The sequence below is a fragment of the Pocillopora damicornis genome, chromosome 13 (assembly GCF_964200805.1).
Source record: "Pocillopora damicornis chromosome 13, jaPocDami1.2, whole genome shotgun sequence".
Lineage (NCBI taxonomy): Eukaryota > Metazoa > Cnidaria > Anthozoa > Scleractinia > Pocilloporidae > Pocillopora > Pocillopora damicornis.
The window spans coordinates 3,433,466-3,453,830 of record NC_142682.1 but is presented as its reverse complement, the minus strand read 5'-3'; the positions used below and the strand labels follow the sequence as shown (position 1 = coordinate 3,453,830).

The following is a 20,365-nucleotide window of genomic DNA, read 5'->3' as shown; positions in this document are numbered from 1 at the left end:
AACGCAAGCCCCATGTGGTGGGGAAAGAGCTAGAGAACATCAACGAACGTTTAATTAATTTTTTTATTAATTTTTTTTTCACCTGTTTCACAGTCTCTCCCTTACTTCGCTCTTTTTTGCCTGACTTTAAAAAATAAATAAATAAATAAAGAATGGACGGACTTCCACCTTTGTGATGTTTCCACATTGCTCTAGTCGACCAATCAAAATCCATGGGTGATTCTATATGGAAGCAGAACTGTGTCAAAGGGGTTCCCAGTCGAAAAAAGATCGTTCAATTTTCTTTCTCGTAAAAACTAATTAAATTGAAGTTTTCCGTTTTCTTTTATTGTTCTTAATCTTTTGGCTGCGGATAATTCCTCTGCGCTGTATCTTTAAAACAGAAGTCCTTATCTTTTTTTCAGGTTTCATCGCTCAATCAACGACTTGAGCAACGGGAAAGAGAGTTTGAATCACGACTTCGAAACGTGGAGGAGATGAACAGACAGTCAGTGAATGAACTCAGAGAAATGTTGAATGGACAACAGAAACTTGGAGCACAGTACGTGTTACCGTGTTCAGTCAAAAAGCTTTTAAAAATGATTAAGCTCTAGCGTGTTTCTTAGGTCTTAAAATAAAACTCTTCACGACGAGGATGGGATTCGAACCCACGCGTGCAGAGCACATTGGATTAGCAGTCCAACGCCTTAACCACTCGGCCACCTCGTCTGTTGACTGAGATATGGCTCTCGTGATGCGTCCAAATCACTTTTTGTTCTTGGCAGGAGAATTTAGTTCTTAATAAGGAATGTCCCTTACATCGCCATGGCTATTAACCTGACGTTGTTGTGAAGGCGTTAGATGTATAATAAAAGTCGATCTCTTTGGTCTGTCAGGTGGAAAGAGGAATCTAGAGCAGTAACGCAGAAATTTGAGCAAACAGTGAATGAGTTGAGGTAAGTTTTTATTTTCCTTACATGCCTAGTCTTTGGAAAGGAAAAAAAATAATGATAAGAATTTACAGCGATTACCCTTCTGTTGTCCATAATCTACGGCACTTCTTCGAAAACGAAGTTTCGGTTTCCACAGCAACTTATACTTCTTTAAAATAATTTTTGTTCGGTTTAAAACTTACGCCACATTGAAAACTATACAAAATATTGCCTAGAAATTGGCTGAGGAAAAGATTAGAGTTAGTATAGATTTTTTATTCATCCTTGAAGCTTTGCAAACAGTTATAATCCCTTCAATTTTGATTCACAGTGAGATAGAATCCCAAAATTTGCCCTAATGTACAATTTTACACCTAAAACTCCGGGTTGAATTAGCGCTAACGCCTCTCAAACAACAGTCTCTAGCAGAACAACTTTCATGGAAGTTGCATTAGAAAAAGAAAAAGGAGAAAAGCGAAAAACAGTCTTAAACACTCTGAATCTCCTCTCAGCAAAAGGTGTTCACTTTATTTTTTTACCTTCTCTCTACTAGACAAGAGATTAACAAGCAGAAACGAAGGAATGATGAACTGAATGGCCAGTTGAACGAGGAGAGGCAGGCGAGAGAGGAGGTACTACTCGACAATAGCCTTTAAGCGATTGTCGTTCTTAGTATTGGAAAAACATGTTGTTGTTGTTTGTGTCTAAAGTGAGAGCGCTCCAAAATCTGTTTCATTTGCCTTTTCGTCAAAGTTTACGTTAAAGTAGTTCTGGTGTTTATGGTTCGTCATACGGGAAAAACTCGGATTATGGGACACCATCAGGAGAGGAAAAAGTGTCCCTTGAGTAAAAGAGTCTTCATTGATGTTAGCAGACACGAAGCTTACGCGAGCATCCTTTTCCAAATAAGGACGAAATATTTGTTCCTCAAATAGGGGCGGCGCGAGGGAGAGGTTCCGCTCTTGCTGTTTAGAGATTTTTGCGCTGGCTACTAACCTTCTATTTTCCTTTTAACCTCTTTGCAGTTGGAGTCCAAGCTTTCGTCATCAAAGCTTTCTCACGAGAAACTTCAAAGTATGGTCGTCGATGCAGAAACAAGAGCAGATGCAGCAAGCTCTCAGGTATAATAACGCAGTGCGCTATCCTGTTTTATTATACCAAAACTTTTTTTTGTTGTTGTATGTTGTTGTTGATTTAGTTATTTCCTCGTTACTATTTTCCCGTGAAAGAGCCAAACAATCAACTCACTTCATATCACTCGAGTCTTTCAAATCGTTATTGCAAAATTTCAAGAGACATTCAGTTGAGTCTTTAACCCTTTACACACTAAGATCAGTATGCATATCCTCCATACTGTTCTCAATACATTTCCTAAGGAGAAGACAAGGAGAATCTGTTTACTAATCAAGAGCTTCATTAGTTGGTGATCATTTTCTTCCTTCTCGTGACCTTAATGTGTTAATTGGGGGTGATATTGTAAGGAGAAATTAGATGCTGGTCACTCTCGGGGTTCAAAGGGTTAAGGAAATCCGGGAATGCGTCGATCTTTCGTTACTGTAGTTTATGGTTTACAACTAATGGCGCTAAGAAGAAAGATAAAATTTTATCTCAGTTTTGTTTATTTTTGAAAAAAAGTGGCTTTGGCCTCATTTGTTTTCACACCAAAGGCATCCGGCACCAATCATTTTTATTGCTTTTTCTTAGGTAACTACACTTTTAAATCGTGAGAGACAACTTTTACAAGAAAGAAAACTCCTAAACCGCGAATTCGAGAGACTCAAATTAGAAAAGAGTCGGCCTGGGTACAACAGAATCCGGGAACCTCCTCAAAGACTTTCGGACTTGTTAAGCACCGCGAACACGGGAACCTCTGCTCATGAGCCTGCAGTTCGTTTGGACCTGATGTCTCCAAGGGATGATGGGTATTTGCGAGAACTTGACGGCATTGGATCCAGAACAAGTTACAACGGAATTTCAAGAGACAGAGTTATACTTTGATGAAGCAAGAAAACAAGTCTTTTTAGTTTCGATTTAAAGAATGTCTTCTAATCAGTCTTGGTGTCTTTAAGTTCCTTCCGAAATATTTGGTCTCCGTCAAGGAAAGACGTGATGTGCAACACGTCCATGGCTCTAGCGGTGGATAAGTTTGCAAACTCATAACATTTCGATCAAGCAAAGACAGATTTTCAATTTAATGCCCAAAGTAAATTGGGATTGCGCCACTTTTTCAACCAGTCAGGTGCAAGACTTACACCAATCGCGAAACGGAACTTGCGTTTCCCGCGCTTCAGTTTTAGCCTGTCTTTTGGCAAAATTTTCTTTGTTCTGATTGGATGTATTGATCGCTATGTTCTGCTTTTACGTCACTCAAGCGATGTGCGCTGTATAATGCAATATTTGTCTTAATTTCTCGAAACATTCTCGGTATTTATTTCAAACTAAGCTTTGAAGACAGGGAGTTTCCTAGTTCAGTAGAGCCTGGGTTTTAATAACAACGGTTTTCATCTACCATTTCAGACAGCCAGATATTTTATCACAATGGTTTTAAATAGACCTTTAGCGTCCATGAGTAGTTCACTTTACAGACCTGATGAATACGGTATTTTTGACGAGAAGACCATAAACATATAATTAATATAAGTCAACTCTCTACTTTTTGGAGTTTGTTCAAGATATCTCTGGTTTTCATAATTAATAATCTTCAACGTGCGGGAAACCACAAAATAATAGACTGATATGATCGGAAAAAACTAAAATATGAATATTAAATAAAACAGGAACAAAGATGGCTAAGAATGGACAAGACTGACGTGGATTTCTTTTTCATGACGAACTTGAAAATTTCAGGCTAATTTTTTAAATATGTTCAAATCGTGACGTAACTTTTTCAATGGTTAGCGTTTACATGGTAAGCGATCCGTAAGCGTTCACATGACTTTTGTACTGATGTGTTTTTAATCTGAAAGCAAATAGCTGTCTCGTCTTTTGGTGTGGTAGAAATATTGCTATATTACAAAAATTTGGCACTGCCCCACGGAAGATAATTTCTAAGTGCTACCATCAACTCATATTGTACAAAGGTTATAAAATGTAACTTTCATTAGTGTGCGAAAAATAAATTGTATTCTCGGTGAAGTTCTGTGTTGTATGTCGATTGGATGATGTACTCCTGACCAAGCAGTAATATAAGTTTAGTGTGTCGGAAGTAAACAAAAATCAGCATTGTTCTTAATAAGTAATGTTATTTATTTTCGATGTCTTGAATGGTAGGATTGTCTTAGTCTTCTAAATCAAGCATGTTTTTTTTTCAAAAAGACTGATGTTAAGTCAAGAGGTTGTTTACAAAACTCATGACTGAGGCGTATTCTTCTAACTTGTGTAAACTAAAAAATTAAATACCTATTTCTTGTAATCTCCACAATGCCCACGATTTCTTTGACAATCGCTTTACTGGTGCTCGCACGTTCTTCCTCCCTCAAATTTAAACGAAAGTCAAGTACATGCTTGCACTAATCAGAAGCTAAGTGCGTCTCGTGCAATATCCTCAGTTCAAGGGTTTATTACATATGTTTTTCACATACAATACCTTTGGTCTGATGTTCAGTGCTCACTCGTGTGACTCAGTGGCTGAGGTGTAATCGCTAAGCACATATTGGGTAACCCCAGCCAATGGTTGCTCTCAGCGGTCTTCTCATGATTTTCACCCAGAACTGTTTGTCTAATCTTAAGTGCTCGCTTGTGTGACTCAGTGGCTGAGGTGTAATCACTTAGCATATATTGGGTAACCCCCAGCCAATGGTGACTGTCAGCGGTGTCCTCATCATTTTCACCCAATACCGTTTGTCTGATCGTTAGTGCTCGTTTGTGTGACTCAGTGGCTGAGCTGTAATCATTAAGCTTATATTGGGTAAGCCCCAAATAATGGTAGCTGTCAGCGGTATCGTCATGATTTTCACCCAATACCGTTTGTCTGATCTTTAGTGCTCGCTTGTGTGACTCAGTGGCTGAGCTATAATCACTGAGCATATATTGGGTAAGTCCCAGCCAATGGTAGCTCTCAGCGGTGTACTTATGATTTTCACCCAACACCGTTTGTCCGATCGTTAGTGCTCGCTTGTGTGACTCAGCGGCTGAGCTGTAATCATTAAGCTTATATTGGATAAGCCCCAGAAAATGGTAGCTTTTAGAGGTATCCTCATGATTTTCACCCAATACCGTTTGTCTGATCTTTAGTGCTCGCTTGTGTGACTCAATGGCTGAGGTGAAATCATTAAGTAATAATTGGGCAAGCCCCAGCCAATAGTAGCTCTCAGCGGTGTCCTCATGATTTTCACCCAGTACCGTTTGTCTGATCTTTAGTGATCGCTTGTGTGACTCAGTGGCTGAGGAGTAATCACGAAGCATATATTGGGTAAGCCCCACCCAATAGTAGCTCTCAGCGGTGTCCTCATGATTTTCACCCAATACCGTTTGTCTGATCTTTAGTGCTCGCTTGTGTGACTCAGTGGCTGACGTGCAATAACTAAGCATAAATTGGGTAAGCCCCAGATGATGGTTGCTCTCTGCGGTGTTCTCATGATTTTCAGCCAATACCGTTTGTCTGATCTTTAGTGCTCGCTTGTGTGACTCAGTGGCTGAGGTGCAATCACTAAGCATAAATTGGGTAAGCCCCAGATGATGGTTGCTCTCTGCGGTGTTCTCATGATTTTCACCCAACACCGTTTGTCTGATCGTTAGTGCTCGCTTGTGTGACTCAGTGGCTGAGGTGTAATCACCAAGTTTATATTGGGTAAGCCCCAGCCAATGGTAGCTCTTAGCGGTGTCCTCATGATTTTCACCCAATACCGTTTGTCTGATGTTTACTGCTCGTTTGTGTGACTCAGTGGCTGAGTTGTAATCACTAAGCTTATACTGGGTAAGCCCCAGCCAATGGTAGCTGTCAGCGGTATTGTCATGATTTTCACCCAATACCGTTTGTCTGATGTTTAGAGCTCGCTTATGTGACTCAGTGGCTGAGCTGTAATCATTAAGCTTATATTGGATAAGTCCCAGATAATGGTAACTGTCAGCGGTGTCGTCATGATTCTCACCCAATACCTTTTGTCTGATGTTTAGTGCTCGCTTGTGTGACTCATTGGCTGAGTTGTAATCATTAAGCTTATATTGGGTAAGCCCCAGCCAATGGTAGCTGTCAGCGGTGTCGTCATGATTCTCACCCAATACCTTTTGTCTGATGTTTAGTGCTCGCTTGTGTGACTCAGTGGCTGAGCTGTAATCACTAAGCTTATATTGGGTAAGCCCCAGCCAATGGTAGCTGTTAGCGGTATTGTCATGATTTTCACCCAATACCGTTTGTTTGATCTCTAGTGCTCGCTTGTGTGACTCAGTGGCTGAGCTGTAATCACTAAGCATATATTGGGTAAGCCCCAGGAAATGGTAGCTCTCAGCGGTGTCCTCATGAAATTCACCCCATACCGTTTGTCTGATCTTTAGTGCTCGCTTATGTGACTCAGTGGCTGAGGTATAATCTTTGAGCATATATTGGGTAACTCCCAGCTCATGGTAGCTGTAAGAATTCTTTTCGTGTGCTTCCCTTGGTACTTTCTGTCTGATGTTTAGTGCTCGCTTGACTAACTCAGTGAGGGAGGTATAACCTCTGAGGATATATTTTGTAATCCCCTGCTGACGGTAACTCTCAGGGAACTCTTCTTGATCATCACCCAACACCTTTTTTTTTATGTTTAGTGCTCGCTTGAGTGACTCAGTGGCTGAGGTGTGATCACTAAGCTTATATTGGGTAATCCCCAGATAATGGTGGCTCTCAGCGGTCTTCTCGTGATTTTTACCCAATACTGTTTGTCTAATCTTTAGTGCTCGCTTGTGTGACTCAGTGGCTGAGGTGTAATCACTAAGCATATATTGGGTAATCCCCAGCAAATGGTAGCTGTCAGCGGTGTCCTTATGATTTTCACCCAATATTGTTTGTCTAATCTTTAGTGCTCACTTGTGTGACTCAGTGGCTGAGGTGTAATCACAAAGCATATATTGGGTAATCCCCAGCCAATGGTAGCTCTTAGTGGTGTTCTCGTGATTTTCACCCAATACCGTTTGTCTGATCTTTAGTGCTCGCTCGTGTGACTCAGTGGCTGAGGTGTAATCACTAAGCATTAATTGGGTAATCCCCACCCAATGGTAGCTCTCAGCGGTCTTCTGATGATTTTCACCCAATACTGTTTGTCTGATCTTTAGTGCTCGTTTGTGTGACTCAGTGGCTGAGGAGTAATCACTAAGCCTAAATTGGGCAAGCCCCAGCTTATGGTGGCTGTCAACGGTCCTCTTGTGATCTTTATTCCATCCTTTTTGTCTGATGTTTAGTGCACGCTCGTGGGACTCAGCGGCTAAGGTGTAATCTGTAAGGGCATACTGCGTAGCCCCCAGTTTACAAGAGCTGTCAGCGGTCGTCTGGTTTTCTTCCCCCAGCACTTGAGTTCTGATGTCGAGTGCAAACTTGTAAGACTCGGCAGCTGAGTTATAATTAAAATGAATATGAGATCCAGAAGGTCTATTTTCGCAGGTCAGCCTCGTTTTCGCGCTGATAAACGGCATTGAAATAAATGAATTAGGTGTAGCAGTATTTCTATCTCACAAAAAAAAAAAAAATATTGAGAAATAAAACTTTGAGTAGTTTTCTGTGTAGTCCCTTTTTGCCTCGTCTAGAAACGTATTGTGTGCCTATTATATACAAGACTATACACCGACTGTGAAGGACACCAAATCATAGGTAACGCGAAAAGAAAGGTTCTTAGCATCACCAGATCGCTCGGTGAAATCCGATGAATGCGTGGTTGAAGTTCTGGTCAAATCAGAATCACAAAAAAGTCTCGTTTTAATTTGTTATTTACCTGGACTTTGCGGCTCCTTCAGAGGGTCTTTCATCTCTTGGCTAAACTCGTTAATCTTCTTAAAAATTGCCTCTTTCAGGTTCTCGGTGTTGTCTTTGTGTGCTTGCTGTAGAAGATGTAACTCATCTTTAACACCTTCTCTGACAAGTCTGCCTTCAGTTTGAAGCTCGGCAAACTTAGTTTCAATCGTGCCTTGGGTACTGGCATTTTCAGATTTGCTTGTCTTCTTTAGCTCTTCAGTACCTTCCTTTTGAGATTTCTGTAAGAGATGCAAGTCATCAATAACTTCTTCTTCGAGGAATTCGTTTCTTTTTTGAAGCTCTTTTCTGACATCTTCCTCTAACTTGCGAACTTTCTCGATGGGAAAGTCAGACTCAGTCAAACTTCCAACAGCATCAATAGGGTCAGTGTTAACTCCAAGGGCATTCATCGCGTCTTTAGCGAGTTGAACGTATCGATGAAATTTTATTTTGTCCAATTCGGATTTATTTGAATGACAGAGCGAATTTCTCAATAAACGAAGCTGATCGATCGCCAGTGCAAAGGTTTCTGCGTCATCTCCAGTTGGACTAACTACAAAAGAATGGAAAGTACCAGGTGATAATTTACAGGACCTCAAGTACAAATCATGGAGTGTCCTGTGATGGCCTTTGCTATCTGGCAAAGCAAAGGACCGCGCGTAGATGGTGGTCTGGAACAGGGCTGTGCAATCCCATTCATCATAGGAGAGATGTGTGGGGACTTTGGATGCTCCACCTTCAGTACTTAAGAATAAGTTACGTACAGCATTAGAGTCATCCCAGGACTGAAAACCAGGGAGTGACGCAAAGGTGTTGTTCCACATCTGTTTAAAAGTTTGCCGCAATACTTTAGGAATTTCATTCAGCACGATGAAAGCAAACTTGAAATAATTCAATTGTTCATTGGTGAATGGTTGTAAGGCCATTCTGCTCAACGACCGGTTGTCGCGGAATCTGAAAAGTAACAAAAAAAAAAACAAACAAACAAACAAATAAAAATAGCTGAAAGTTATTTCCACGGATGGGTTCTCTGAACAAACGTTTCTTTTCGATTTATGAAAGAAGGGTCATTTTTAATCTGCGCCCTTCGTTAATAATTACTGTCCGTTCATCATAGTTACTTTTGGTTCGTTTTGCCGATAGATCTATCTTTAAGTAAGGTTGCAGCATAGCTAAGGAAGAAATGAAACCAATCAAAAGAAAGGCTTTTAGGCAAGATGCTCCAGAATTCAGTAAGAATTAAATTTGGTCATAAAGCACAAATCATAGCAGATTCATTTATCACGCATGTGTTGGGAAACGACATCACGATTCAACCAAAATACGCCATTATAATGCATTAAGTTTTCTAGGGCAGGTTCACCTGATTTTGAGTCATTTAAAGAAAAATATGCATTCTTTTGTTTTTTTTTGTTTTTTGTTTGTTTGTTTGTTTTTTTTTGTCGGTTTTCCTGTTTGCTTGATTATTTAATTTGTTCTTACTTCAAGCGCGGCTGTGAACCATTAAATACAATACACGAATTGTAAATACAGTCATTTCCTTATTTGGTAGGCAGGTCGGTAACTTTTCGAAGGCTTTCAAAGCAATCTCACGAAGTGGCATAGGAAAAACCTCAGGAGTTACATCTATTGTTTTCCCCTTCAACATGTCAATTTCATCTTTAAAAAAAAACACCTTACTAAGTTTACACAGGTTATTAATTTATGCTGTATTCCTAGACTACTTTGGGGAAAGCGTTTATCATTTTGTAGTGTTAGGCGGCTATTGTTACTTAGATCTCTCTATGACTTTTGGGAAGCTTTCGAGCAATCTTAACGAAATGATATCGAAAATCCTCCGCGATTTGCTACAGTTCTTTCACTCGACTTTCACCTTTCCAACGCGACAATAATTAATGCCCTTCCATTTTAAATACTTATTTTGTGATTCCGCCAAGCCACTCGCGAGGTCGAATCGCATTTTTATTAAAATAGCATGATCAAATATTTTAAGACCTCTCGTACTGTATTTACAAGGAGTTCTTTTGAAAAACGAGGACCCTCGTGTATCGATTTTCGATTAGATAGCACAATTCAGAATTTAATCTAGGCTGAATAGTACTTCCGATCTGTAGTCTTGTTCCCTCACAGCCTTGCTGTCAATTTTTTTCCGCTCAGGCCGGGATACACCTGGCTGACTAAATTTGTTTTACTCTACCAAAAATCTCGACAAAATTTGTCTTCGCCAAATTTTCTGTTTGTTAATCGCGGGCGCAATAAAAACAGCAAATTATTTGTTAACTACCAAATGTTAATTATGGTTATTCAAATTTAGCAGAACTTGGGCCTGGGGATTTGGCTTAAACGTAAACTTGGGTGCCATGATAGTTGTATCCTGTGTATCCAGAGTGCCGATCGTCCAGAAGTATCCCAAGATACAAATGAGATGACTTAGTGAATTCTTTTTAGTGAATTGAAATGAAACTACAGTATATGTGCTTGGATCCTGCGTTGGATTTATGGTCATTTATGGTCATTTTGAGCTTGAATGTTTCGCGTCTCGGATCGGGCGTTCGGAAATGGAGTGTGAAGCCTTAGGCTTTTCTTATGTACGTAGTAAAATTAAAATGGATAACTCACCAAAATGGGTTCTTTTTAGCGTAGTAAGCGTTCAGATAGCAAGCGATGCACCGTGGAAGTAAGGTGCATTAAGAATTATTAAGAATTTGATTGTATTTATATTCCTAAGAGCGGTCGTAAATATTCCTAAACAAACTCTTATAAAGACTGTTATTTCGCATGATGATTATCTCACAGCTGGAGCTTGGGCCACCCGTGGCGTAATAAGCGTCATAGCGAAAATGTAAGAGTTTTGTATGTTTGTATTTACGACCGCTCCTATGAAGTTAGGTTACAGTAAAATTCTCGGTTACTTCCACAGTGCATTGCTTGTTGTCTGAACGCTTACTATGTTGAAACGAGGTCAATATAGACATTATAGCGAGTTATCCATTTCTAGGTTTTCTTCTCCGAACACAGGCAGATCACACCATGTGTTCGTGGTTAATAATTGTTGACAAGAGATGAACAAAATCTATGAGGAGGTAGGAAGGTTATGAGTAAAGCTCCGAAAATTGCTTATGTTAATTTTAACTCGGTCTGAATATCTTTATAAAGTTAAATAAAATGTTATTTGACGCATTTGTGGTATTTTTTCGCCTTGATGGCCCGTTTGAAACAAATATGGGATTGACTATTGCACCCTGGCCCTTACCATATCGAGCTGTTTTAAGCCCACGAAAAACAATTCCTCGAATCATTTCAGTAATATTGTGATTCCGCTTAGCCGCTCAGTCAGGCGGCAAGTTTATAGATCATTTTAATTAATACATGTTCCTCCGGTGTCTTATTAGAACCGTCCTTTGTGAACAATCTATCGAATGCACGTATTTCGATGTTATGTTTTGTACATGAATGCTACTTGAAATAAATAAAAAAGCCAGGACTTTGCATATCAGTTAAACATCTTCCACTTCTTCATCTTTTATATTCTGAACATGCATGCGCCCTGTGCATCATCGATACATACACTATATTCGATAATAATACGCGCGGATATTTTGCGAGTTGTGAATTATTTTTCCGAGCCTCGATCGGATGGGGCGAGGAAAATTACGGGCAGTGAAAAAAACATCCGCTTGTATTTTATGTTAAATCATCGAATAAGGTGTGTGTATCTAACGTGTGTTGGGAAAAGCGGAAGGTCCTATCGTTTCAGCTTCACCGACCATCTTTTATTTTAATGATTATAGCTTTGGTTTTATCAGACATAATTAACTTATACACAACATCTCTGCTTTTGCTTTGCTTTGCTTTTGCATACGTGTATGAATCATAACATCGAAATACGTGCTTTCGACACTTTTTCCACAAAAGGCCTTCATATTGAGTTATTTTAGGCCAACGAAAAACAATTTCTCAAATCATTCCGGTAATATTGTGATTTCGCTCAGCCACGCGGCGGGATTGTATAGCATTCAAAGTAATACAGCTTGATCAGATATTTTAACATACCTCTCGTATTGTAGTTACTTTGAATTCTTTTGAAAAACGAGGAGTCTTGTATACCATCGATTAGATGGCACAATTTAGGACTTAATTCAAGCTGAATGGTACTTTCGATCTGTATTCCTGTTCCTTTGTACCTTTGCTGTTTTTACACTTCCCAGCGCCATATTGGACATGTGACCGCCCACACGTAAGAACGAGGCTGGGATTGACTCGTGCTAAATCTCTGTGAACGCTGTAGGTGAAATTCCTATGTGGGCAGTAAAATTGTTCGATTTTTAAGGAAAATGGATGGTTCTAGCCGAAATCTCGATAAAGCTAATTTTTCTCCCAAAAAGAAAGGAAAGCAGTGTGCCGCTTTTGGTTGTTCAAATACATTTTATGGCCCCAGTGGTTTGCCTACGAGCTTTCGCTTCTTCAAGTTTATGCACGGAGGCATGTATTTTTGCTAAGTATTTATCGTTCTATACTTATCTTATTTTCTGTGAATTATGGATGAGGGTAACTATTGTTGCAAAATTAGTACAAATTTTCTATTAGGTCCCTGAATTGTTTTAAGTTCAATAGAGTTTTTTTATTTCGGCAGTCAATAAGTCAATAAGTTCAGTACTGCTCCCTTGTTTACTATATGGCTTGCCTAAAACACTCCTAGCAGAGAAACTCTTGGAAAGTAATTGCTTTTAATAAAGTAACCAAGACACTGAATCTTCAGAGTTTTCACTTATTATGGCAGGCCCAGAAAACTGACACAAATTTGGTAGCAATTATGACAAAAGAAGTTTCAGGTAGTTGTTGTTGGTTTTTTTTTTATGATAGCATAATAATCCACAGCCGATGGCTGAAGGAATAACAACAAATTCAGAAAATATATTTCTAGACGCGAGTTATATATTAAACGCATTACACGAACATTTTTTCGTATCATCCAGCTGGCGTAATACGGGATTCATAAAAGAAGACCTTCGCTTGCTAAGAACGAATTCGTCACGTTCCTCGTCAAATAGAAAACGTACAGAGTTCCATAATACGCTTAAAGAATAGAGGATATCTATCTGAAGGTTTTGAGAAACGTATCTCCGGAGTCATTTTCTGTGGGAGACGAAGTATACTACTAGACAATAGACGCGCACAGAAGAAAATTTATATTGCCTTTTTGCCAAACCCCAAGAACATAAAAAAATTTCCCAAATCATTCCGGTAATATTGTGATTCCGCTCAGCCACGCGACGGGATTGTGTAGCATCTAAAGTAATACCGCTTGATCAGATATTTTAACATACCTTTCGTATTGTAGTTACTTTGAATTCTTTTGGAAAACGAGGGGTCTTGTATACCATCGATTAGATGGTACAATTTGCAACTTAATCCGAGCTGAATGGTACTTACGATCTGTATTCTTGTTCCTTTGTACCCTTGCTAACTCTGGTAACGTGTTGATTGTCAAAAAAAACTAAAAGGGTCACGAATCACGTAGCTGTTGCCATAACGATAATCCTTTTGTTTCCGCCGCGGAAACAAAAGTGATTGCTTAAGTTGAAACCGATAACCGTTTTTTCCCTCAGTTAATAAACTGTCTTTCAAGTTATTTCAAAATTTTATCTCCATCATCAAAAAGGTACAGCTAGCCAATATTTAAATACCGAGTTCGTTTCCAGTATAGCGAGGCCTTCTTGCTTTGTTGGCCACCACTATATCTGGCTTGCCCATCCATCTGATTGGTTATCTCTGAAATTACAGAGTTTCAATCCTCTCCAGAGCTAGTGCATTACTTACCTTCTGAACGAGTTGTAGCCGTGGTGACTAGCATCTCAGCCAGACCATACTATGTGTTCGTGGTTAATAATTGTTGGATTCATGGAACGCCTGATCCAACATCTTTACCCACTGGAGTTGTCGTGCGACCGAAACCCTACACCTTACAATGACACACCTTTGAACCCAACTGTAGTGGAGTTCCGGCCGCGACGAGATGCTGTTGTGGTAGCACGTCAGCGAATACAGGACACAGTAGAGCAAGATACCTGAATGTTGTTACCGAAGGAACATTATATCCATACTTATTTCTTGTTTTGCTATAGAGTCTGTTCCACGTGCATATGCCTTGTTTCCAAGTCATATGGGGGAGAGTGTTGGAAACTGTACGATATGCTAATTATTCCTAAATTGATCGACATTTATGAGTGATTTCGTTTACCTATACATAACCAAACAAACATGTATGCGGCACGTGTTTCATCGCCCCATATATGGCATTGTTCCACGTGCTTACGACGGGTTCTTTTGTAGTAAGCTGGGAGCTGTGTGTGGGAGTTAACCGAAGCGTTGTAATGGAATCGTTAAATAAAGTAAATAAACCGTGACTTAATAAGGAAGCGTGGTACAGCTTTTTTAAGTTTTCGTGAAAAATGGTGAAAGCTTCTCTTTCACGATTGCTATCAAGTAAAATTGAAAAGTCTTTCTCATAACCTCTCATCAGATAACACTCACATTTTCTCCCCTTGAGTGGTACCGAGAACCTCCTCTGGTCCATGGACTAGTTAGATCGTCAATATCGCTGCATTGGACATAACATTGTAATGATCTGTGCTTCTCCAAGAAGGAGCTGAGCAAACGACTCAAAATCCGTTTTCCGCGCCAAAGCCTAGCGCAAGCCAAGACGTTATTCACCTCTGTCTGAAGGCAGAGGAGGATGCCCTTACTCCGCGGAGTTTTCTCCTCTTTACTACTGTAAGAGGTAAAACTATCCATGGGTTGGTGAGAGAGAATCGAAAAGCACGTAGAGAACGCTCAAGATGGGAAAAGAAGGAAGCGAGGCCTATTGCTCGTTCCATCATTACTGGAGTCTCTTATCCTCCCCACCCCTCCCCCCCAAGAGATGGAGGAAGGGAAACCCAAGCTGGAAACGACTTTGCCATCGTTATTTTTTGCACAATTCTCATTTTCTTTTCTTGTTTAAAATGATTTTCTAACCAGTGTAAATTTCTGTAGGGGATATGCAGCAGATAAAGTTAAGATTGGATTTTTATGACCCCATCAGCTGACCGAAGCCTTAAGGTTCTCTTTGCTCAACTTTCAAAATTGCAAATGTTATAAAACCTTTTTTTCCGCCGTTCTACCAAGAAGGTCCGTCTGAGATTGCATGGGCTAGTATGACTTTTGAAGAGCTGCAGAAACGAACTGGATTGGCCGAAAGAACCCGGGACGAGGCTTTACGGAGAGTAGATAGCCTCAATTCCACGCTCAGAAAGATAGAAACCAAGGTAAATAAGCAGATTATGCATGACGTCGTTTGATTGACTGTTTCTTTGTTTGTTTATTTGTTCCTTGTGATAAATCAGGCAGACGGGAATTCGATTTCAGTTAATACTAAACAGAGTTTTAATGTATAGCTGTCAGGTGATTTGACAAGTCTCTGGTTCTAGTTGTTCAAAAGGTAGACATCACTATTCGCTGGATAAATCTCTATCCGCTGGATGACGCAGCAAGTTTGGATAGTACTCATCCGTTGGATAACGCGGCACGTTTAGATAACACTCACCCACTGGATAACGCAGCACGTTTAGATAACACTCATCCGCTAGATATCCATTTATCCACCCTTTAACTATCAGTCCCAGGAAGACCAGAGATTTCTGACAACAGACTTCAATTGATAGGTAAAGTATTATTTTTCTGATGTTGCGGCCATATTTAATCAATTATCTTTGCGCCTGTCCCTTCCAAATGAACTCCCCCTCCCCAAGCATAGTGGATTATGTGGCCAACTAAATTGCGATTATAAATAAATTGATTTTCGAGAATACTATGAAGAGGATGCAAATTAATTTTACGACGTCTTGTTTTCACGATTGAAGAACAGTTCCCCATAAAATTCATTTCCTTACTCTCTCAGATGAAATAGACAAGCAGAAACGGGAACTTCTCCAAGCTAAACAAGCCAAAGAGGCCGCCGAACATCAGTGCACTTTGGAGGTATTTTGCTAAAAAGTGTTTGTTGCCTTCTCGTAACCTAATGCAGGTTCTATGCATTTTCAGTACCTATGTAAAGCTGTCTTTTATAGTAACAATTATCTCTTGAATAGTTTCTGCCATTCCTGTATTTTGTCCACAGATCTATTCTTTTCTCTTCGGGCATCGTCGAGAACGCAAGCGAAATAGGAGTCTTAGGGTTTTAAAGAACGCGAACCCCACGTGGCGGGAAAGAGCAAGAGAATATGAACGAACGATTGATTAATTTTTTTTCTTTTTTTCTTCACCTGTTTCACAGTCTCTCCCTCACTTCGCTCTTTTTGGCTTGACTTTAAAAAAAATTATAATAGATAAATAAATAAAGAATGGACGGACTTCCACTTCTGTGATGTTTCACATTGCTCTAGTCGACCAATCAAAATCCATGGGTGATTCTGAATGGAAGCGGAACTGTGTCAAAGAGGTTCTCAGTCGAAAAAAGATCGTTCAATTTTCTCTCTCGTTAAAATTAATTCAGTTAATGTTTTCCGTTTTCTTTTATTGTTCTTAATCTTTTGGTTGTGGATAGTTCCTCTGCGCTGTATCTTTTAAAACAGAAGTTCTTATCTTTTTTCAGGTTTCATCGCTCAACCAACGACTCGAGTAACGTGAAAGGGAGTTTGAATCGCGACACCGGAACGTAGAGGAGATGAACAGACAGTCGGTGAATAAACTCAGAGAAATGTTGAATGGACGACAGAAACTTGGAGCACAGTACGTTACACAAATTTACACAATTTTTCTTCACTCTCTACCCCTAAACATAAGGTTTATGGAGGATGTCACTGGTACCCGTTTCCCATATTAATGCTTGCTACAGTGAGAGTGAAATGGCTCTAGTTCCATTGGTGACGCAGAAAGCGTTATAATACAGAAATAAGAATGGAGAATCCAATTTACTCGGCAGACCTGCATGGATTGTAGCATTCTTATTTTAGACAGAAATTCATTTTTCCCTATTTCCTTTTATATAACCTATTCACTTCATCAAAAAATGTTTGAATTCAACTTGACATAAGGAAATAGTCAGTGACAGGAAAGTAAAGTGAAGTAGTAATCTCTGACTTGCTTTTTAGGGCGAGGTCAACTTAATTGAAATGAAGCTTTTAAGAGTAAAGAGGCATTTTACCGTGTTCAATCATTAATCATTAAGTTCATGATTAAGCTCTAGCGTGCTTCTAAAATAAAACTCTTCACGACGAGGATGGGATTCGAACCCACGCGTGCAGAGCACATTGGATTAGCAGTCCAACGCCTTAACCACTCGGCCACCTCGTCTGATGACTGAGATACAGCTCTCGTGATGCGTACAAATCACTTTTTGTTCTTGGCAGGAGAATTTCGTTCTTAATCAGGAATGTCCCTTACATCGCCATGGCTATTAATCTGACGTTGTTGTGAAGGTGTTAGATGTATAATAAAAGTCGGTCTCTTTGGTTTGTCAGGTGGAAAGAGGAATCTAGAGCAGTAACGCAGAAATTTGAGCAAACAGTGAATGAGTTGAGGTAAGTTTTTATTTTCCTTACATGCCTAGTCTTTGGAGAGGAACAAAAATAATGATAAGAATTTACAGCGATTACCCTTCTGTTGTCCATAATCTACGGCGCTTCTTCGAAGACGAAGTTTCGGTTTCCACAGCAACTTATACTTCTTTACAATAATTTTTGTTCGGTTTAAAACTTACGCCACATTGAAAACTATACAAAATATTGGCTAGAAATTGGCTGAGGAAAAGATTAGGGTTACTATAGATTTTTTACTCATCTTTGTAGCTTTGCAAACAGTTATAATCCCTTCAATTTTGATTCGCAGTGGGGTAGAACCCCAGAAATGTTTGCCCTAACGTACAATTTTACACCTAAAACTCCGGGTTAAATTAGCGCTAACGCCTCTCAAACAACAGTCTCCAGCAGAACAACTTTCATGGAAGTTGCATCAGAAAAAAAAAAAGGAGAAAAGCGAAAAACAGTCTTAAACACTCTGAATCGCCTCTTAGCAAAAGGTGTTCACTTTATTTTTTTTCCTTCTCTCTACTAGACAAGAGATTAACAAGCAGAAACGAAAGAATGATGAACTGAATGGCCAGTTGAACGAGGAGAGGCAGTTGAGAGCAGATGCAGCAAGCTCTCAGGTATAATAACGACATGTCTACACGCAGTGCGCTATCCTGTTTTATTATACCAAAACTTTTTTTGTTGTCGTATGTTGTTGTCGATTTAGTCATTTCCTCGTTACTATTTTCCCGTGAAAGAGCCAAACAATCAACTCACTTACTTCATGTCACTCGAGTCTTTCAAATTGTTATTGCAAAATTTCTAAAGAGACTTTTAGTAGAGTCTTTAACCCTTTACGCCCTAAGATCAGTATACATATTCTCCACACTGTTCTCAATACATTTCCTAAGGAGAATCTGTTTACCAATCAAGAGCTTCATTAGCTGGTGATCATTTTCTTCCTTCTCGTGACCTTAATGTGTGAATTGGGGATGATATTGTAAGGAGAAATTAGATGCTGGTCACTCTCGGGGTTCAAAGGGTTCAGGTAATCCGGGATTGCATCGATTTTTCGTTACTGTGGTTTTTGTTTTACAGCTAAATGAGCGCTAAGAAGAAAGAGTTAGTTGTTTTCTAGCTTTCTTAAATTTTATCTCAGCTTTGTTTATTTTTTTAAAAAAGTGGCTTTGGCCACAGTTGTTTTCACACCAAAAGGTATCCGGCACCAATCATTTTTATTGCTTTTTCTTAGGTAACTACACTTTTAAATCGTGAGAGACAACTTTTACAAGAAAGAAAACTCCTTAACCGCGAATTCGAGAGGCTCAAATTAGAAAAGAGTCGGCCTGGGTACAACAGAATCCGGGAACCTCCTCAAAGACTTTCGGACTTGTTAAGCACTGCAAACACTGGAGCTTCTGCTCATGAGCCTGCAGTTCGTTTGGACCTGATGTCTCCAAGGGATGATGGGTATTTGCGAGAACTTGACGGTATTGGATCCAGAACAAGTTACAACGGAATTTCAAGAGACAGAGTTATACTTTGATGAAGCAAGAAAACAAGTCTCTTTTTAGGTTGTACATAAAGCATCTCTACTATTCAGTCTTGGTGACTTTTAAGATCCTTCTGAAGTATTTGTATTTCGTCAAGGAGAGACTTGATGTGCAACACGTCCATGGCTCTTGCGGTGGATAAGTTTGTAAAATGATAACATTTCGATCAAGCAAAGACAGATTTTTAATTTAATGCCCAAAGTAAATTGGGATTGCATTGGTTTTGCTTTACTTCGTCGTGTGATTTGTCCCGAAACTCGTGCCACTTTTTCAACCAATCAGATGCAAGACTTAAACCAACTGCGACTCGGACCTCGCGTTTTCCCACGCTTCAGTTCTAGTTGTCTCTTGGCGATATTTTTTTTGTTCTGGTGAGGTATATTGATTACTTTGTTTTGTCTCTACGTCACTCAAGTAATGTACTCTGTATAATGCAATATTTATGTGCCTTAATTTCCATATGAAACGTCCACGGCATTTATTTAAGCCTTAAGGACGGGGAATTTCCTACTTCAATAGAGCCTGCGATTTATAAACAACGATTTTCATCTACCATTTCAGACAGCCAGATATTTTACCACAATGCTTTTTAAATACACCTTCTGTGTCGTCACGATTAGTTCACCTCACAGATCTGATGTCTGATGTTAACAATACAGTATTGATGAGAAGACCATAAACATATCATCTAAGTCAACTCTCTACTATTTATAGTTAGTTCAAGATATCTCTTTGGTTGCACAATTATCTCCATTGTGAGGGAAACCACAAAATATTAGTCTGATGTGATCGGAAAAACCAAAATATGAATATTAAATATAACAGGAACAAAGATGGCTAAGAATGGACAAGATTGACGTGGATTTCTTTTCATGACGAAGTTGAAAATTTCAGACTTATTTTTTAAAGATGCTCAAATCGTGACGAAACTTTTTCAATGGTTAGCATTTACATGGTAAGCGATCCGTAAGCGTTCACAAAACTTTTATACTGATGTGTTTTGAATCTGAAAACATCTTTTGGTGTGGCAGAAATATTGCTATCTGACAAAAATTTGGCATTGCCCCACGGAAGATGATTTCCAAGTGCGTTAACTCATATATTGTATAAAGGTTTTAAATTTAACTGTATTTATAATAAAGTTCGGATAAAACGCGTGCTGTCAATGGTTAAAAGATCGTGTTCTATGATAGTTTATATAATAAGCTCAGTTATGCACGCATTCTGATTGGTTCTCACTTATGATCTATTGGAGGACAAACGTATAGATGACGTCGTTATTAAATCTTTTTAAATTTAACTTTAATTTAATTTTAAATTTAATTTTAATTTAATTAACGAGGCACAGCTGAGTGTGTCACTGATGTTCTTACCACATTTTGACGTCCTCCGTGATCTATTACTGACCAGACGCACGGCAACTTCGAATCT

At 39.3% G+C, this 20,365-nt stretch overlaps 1 protein-coding gene and 2 non-coding genes across 4 annotated transcripts in view; 1 reads left to right on the top strand and 2 right to left on the bottom strand.

The window, feature by feature from the left end:
* Positions 1-20,087, top strand: part of LOC113686445 (sodium channel and clathrin linker 1) — a 33,771-nt gene extending 13,684 nt beyond the window's left edge. Inside the window, exons 21-25 of one of the 2 annotated variants that reach the window (XM_089191156.1) lie at positions 405-541; positions 876-935; positions 1,465-1,543; positions 1,937-2,032; positions 18,634-20,087. In XM_089191156.1, coding sequence (XP_089047282.1) covers positions 405-541; positions 876-935; positions 1,465-1,543; positions 1,937-2,032; positions 18,634-18,927 — 666 coding nt within the window. In that variant the 3' untranslated portion in view covers positions 18,928-20,087. Of the gene's footprint in view, positions 1-404; positions 542-875; positions 936-1,464; positions 1,544-1,936; positions 2,033-2,615; positions 4,047-18,633 lie in introns of those variants that run through there. The other variant, XM_089191155.1, reaches the window with a different exon arrangement.
* Trnas-gcu (transfer RNA serine (anticodon GCU)) lies at positions 627-708 on the bottom strand. The gene has a single exon. It is a non-coding gene; the product is annotated as a tRNA-Ser (tRNA).
* Positions 17,085-17,166, bottom strand: Trnas-gcu (transfer RNA serine (anticodon GCU)). Its single transcript has one exon. It is a non-coding gene; the product is annotated as a tRNA-Ser (tRNA).
* Positions 20,088-20,365: the final 278 nt, after the last annotated feature.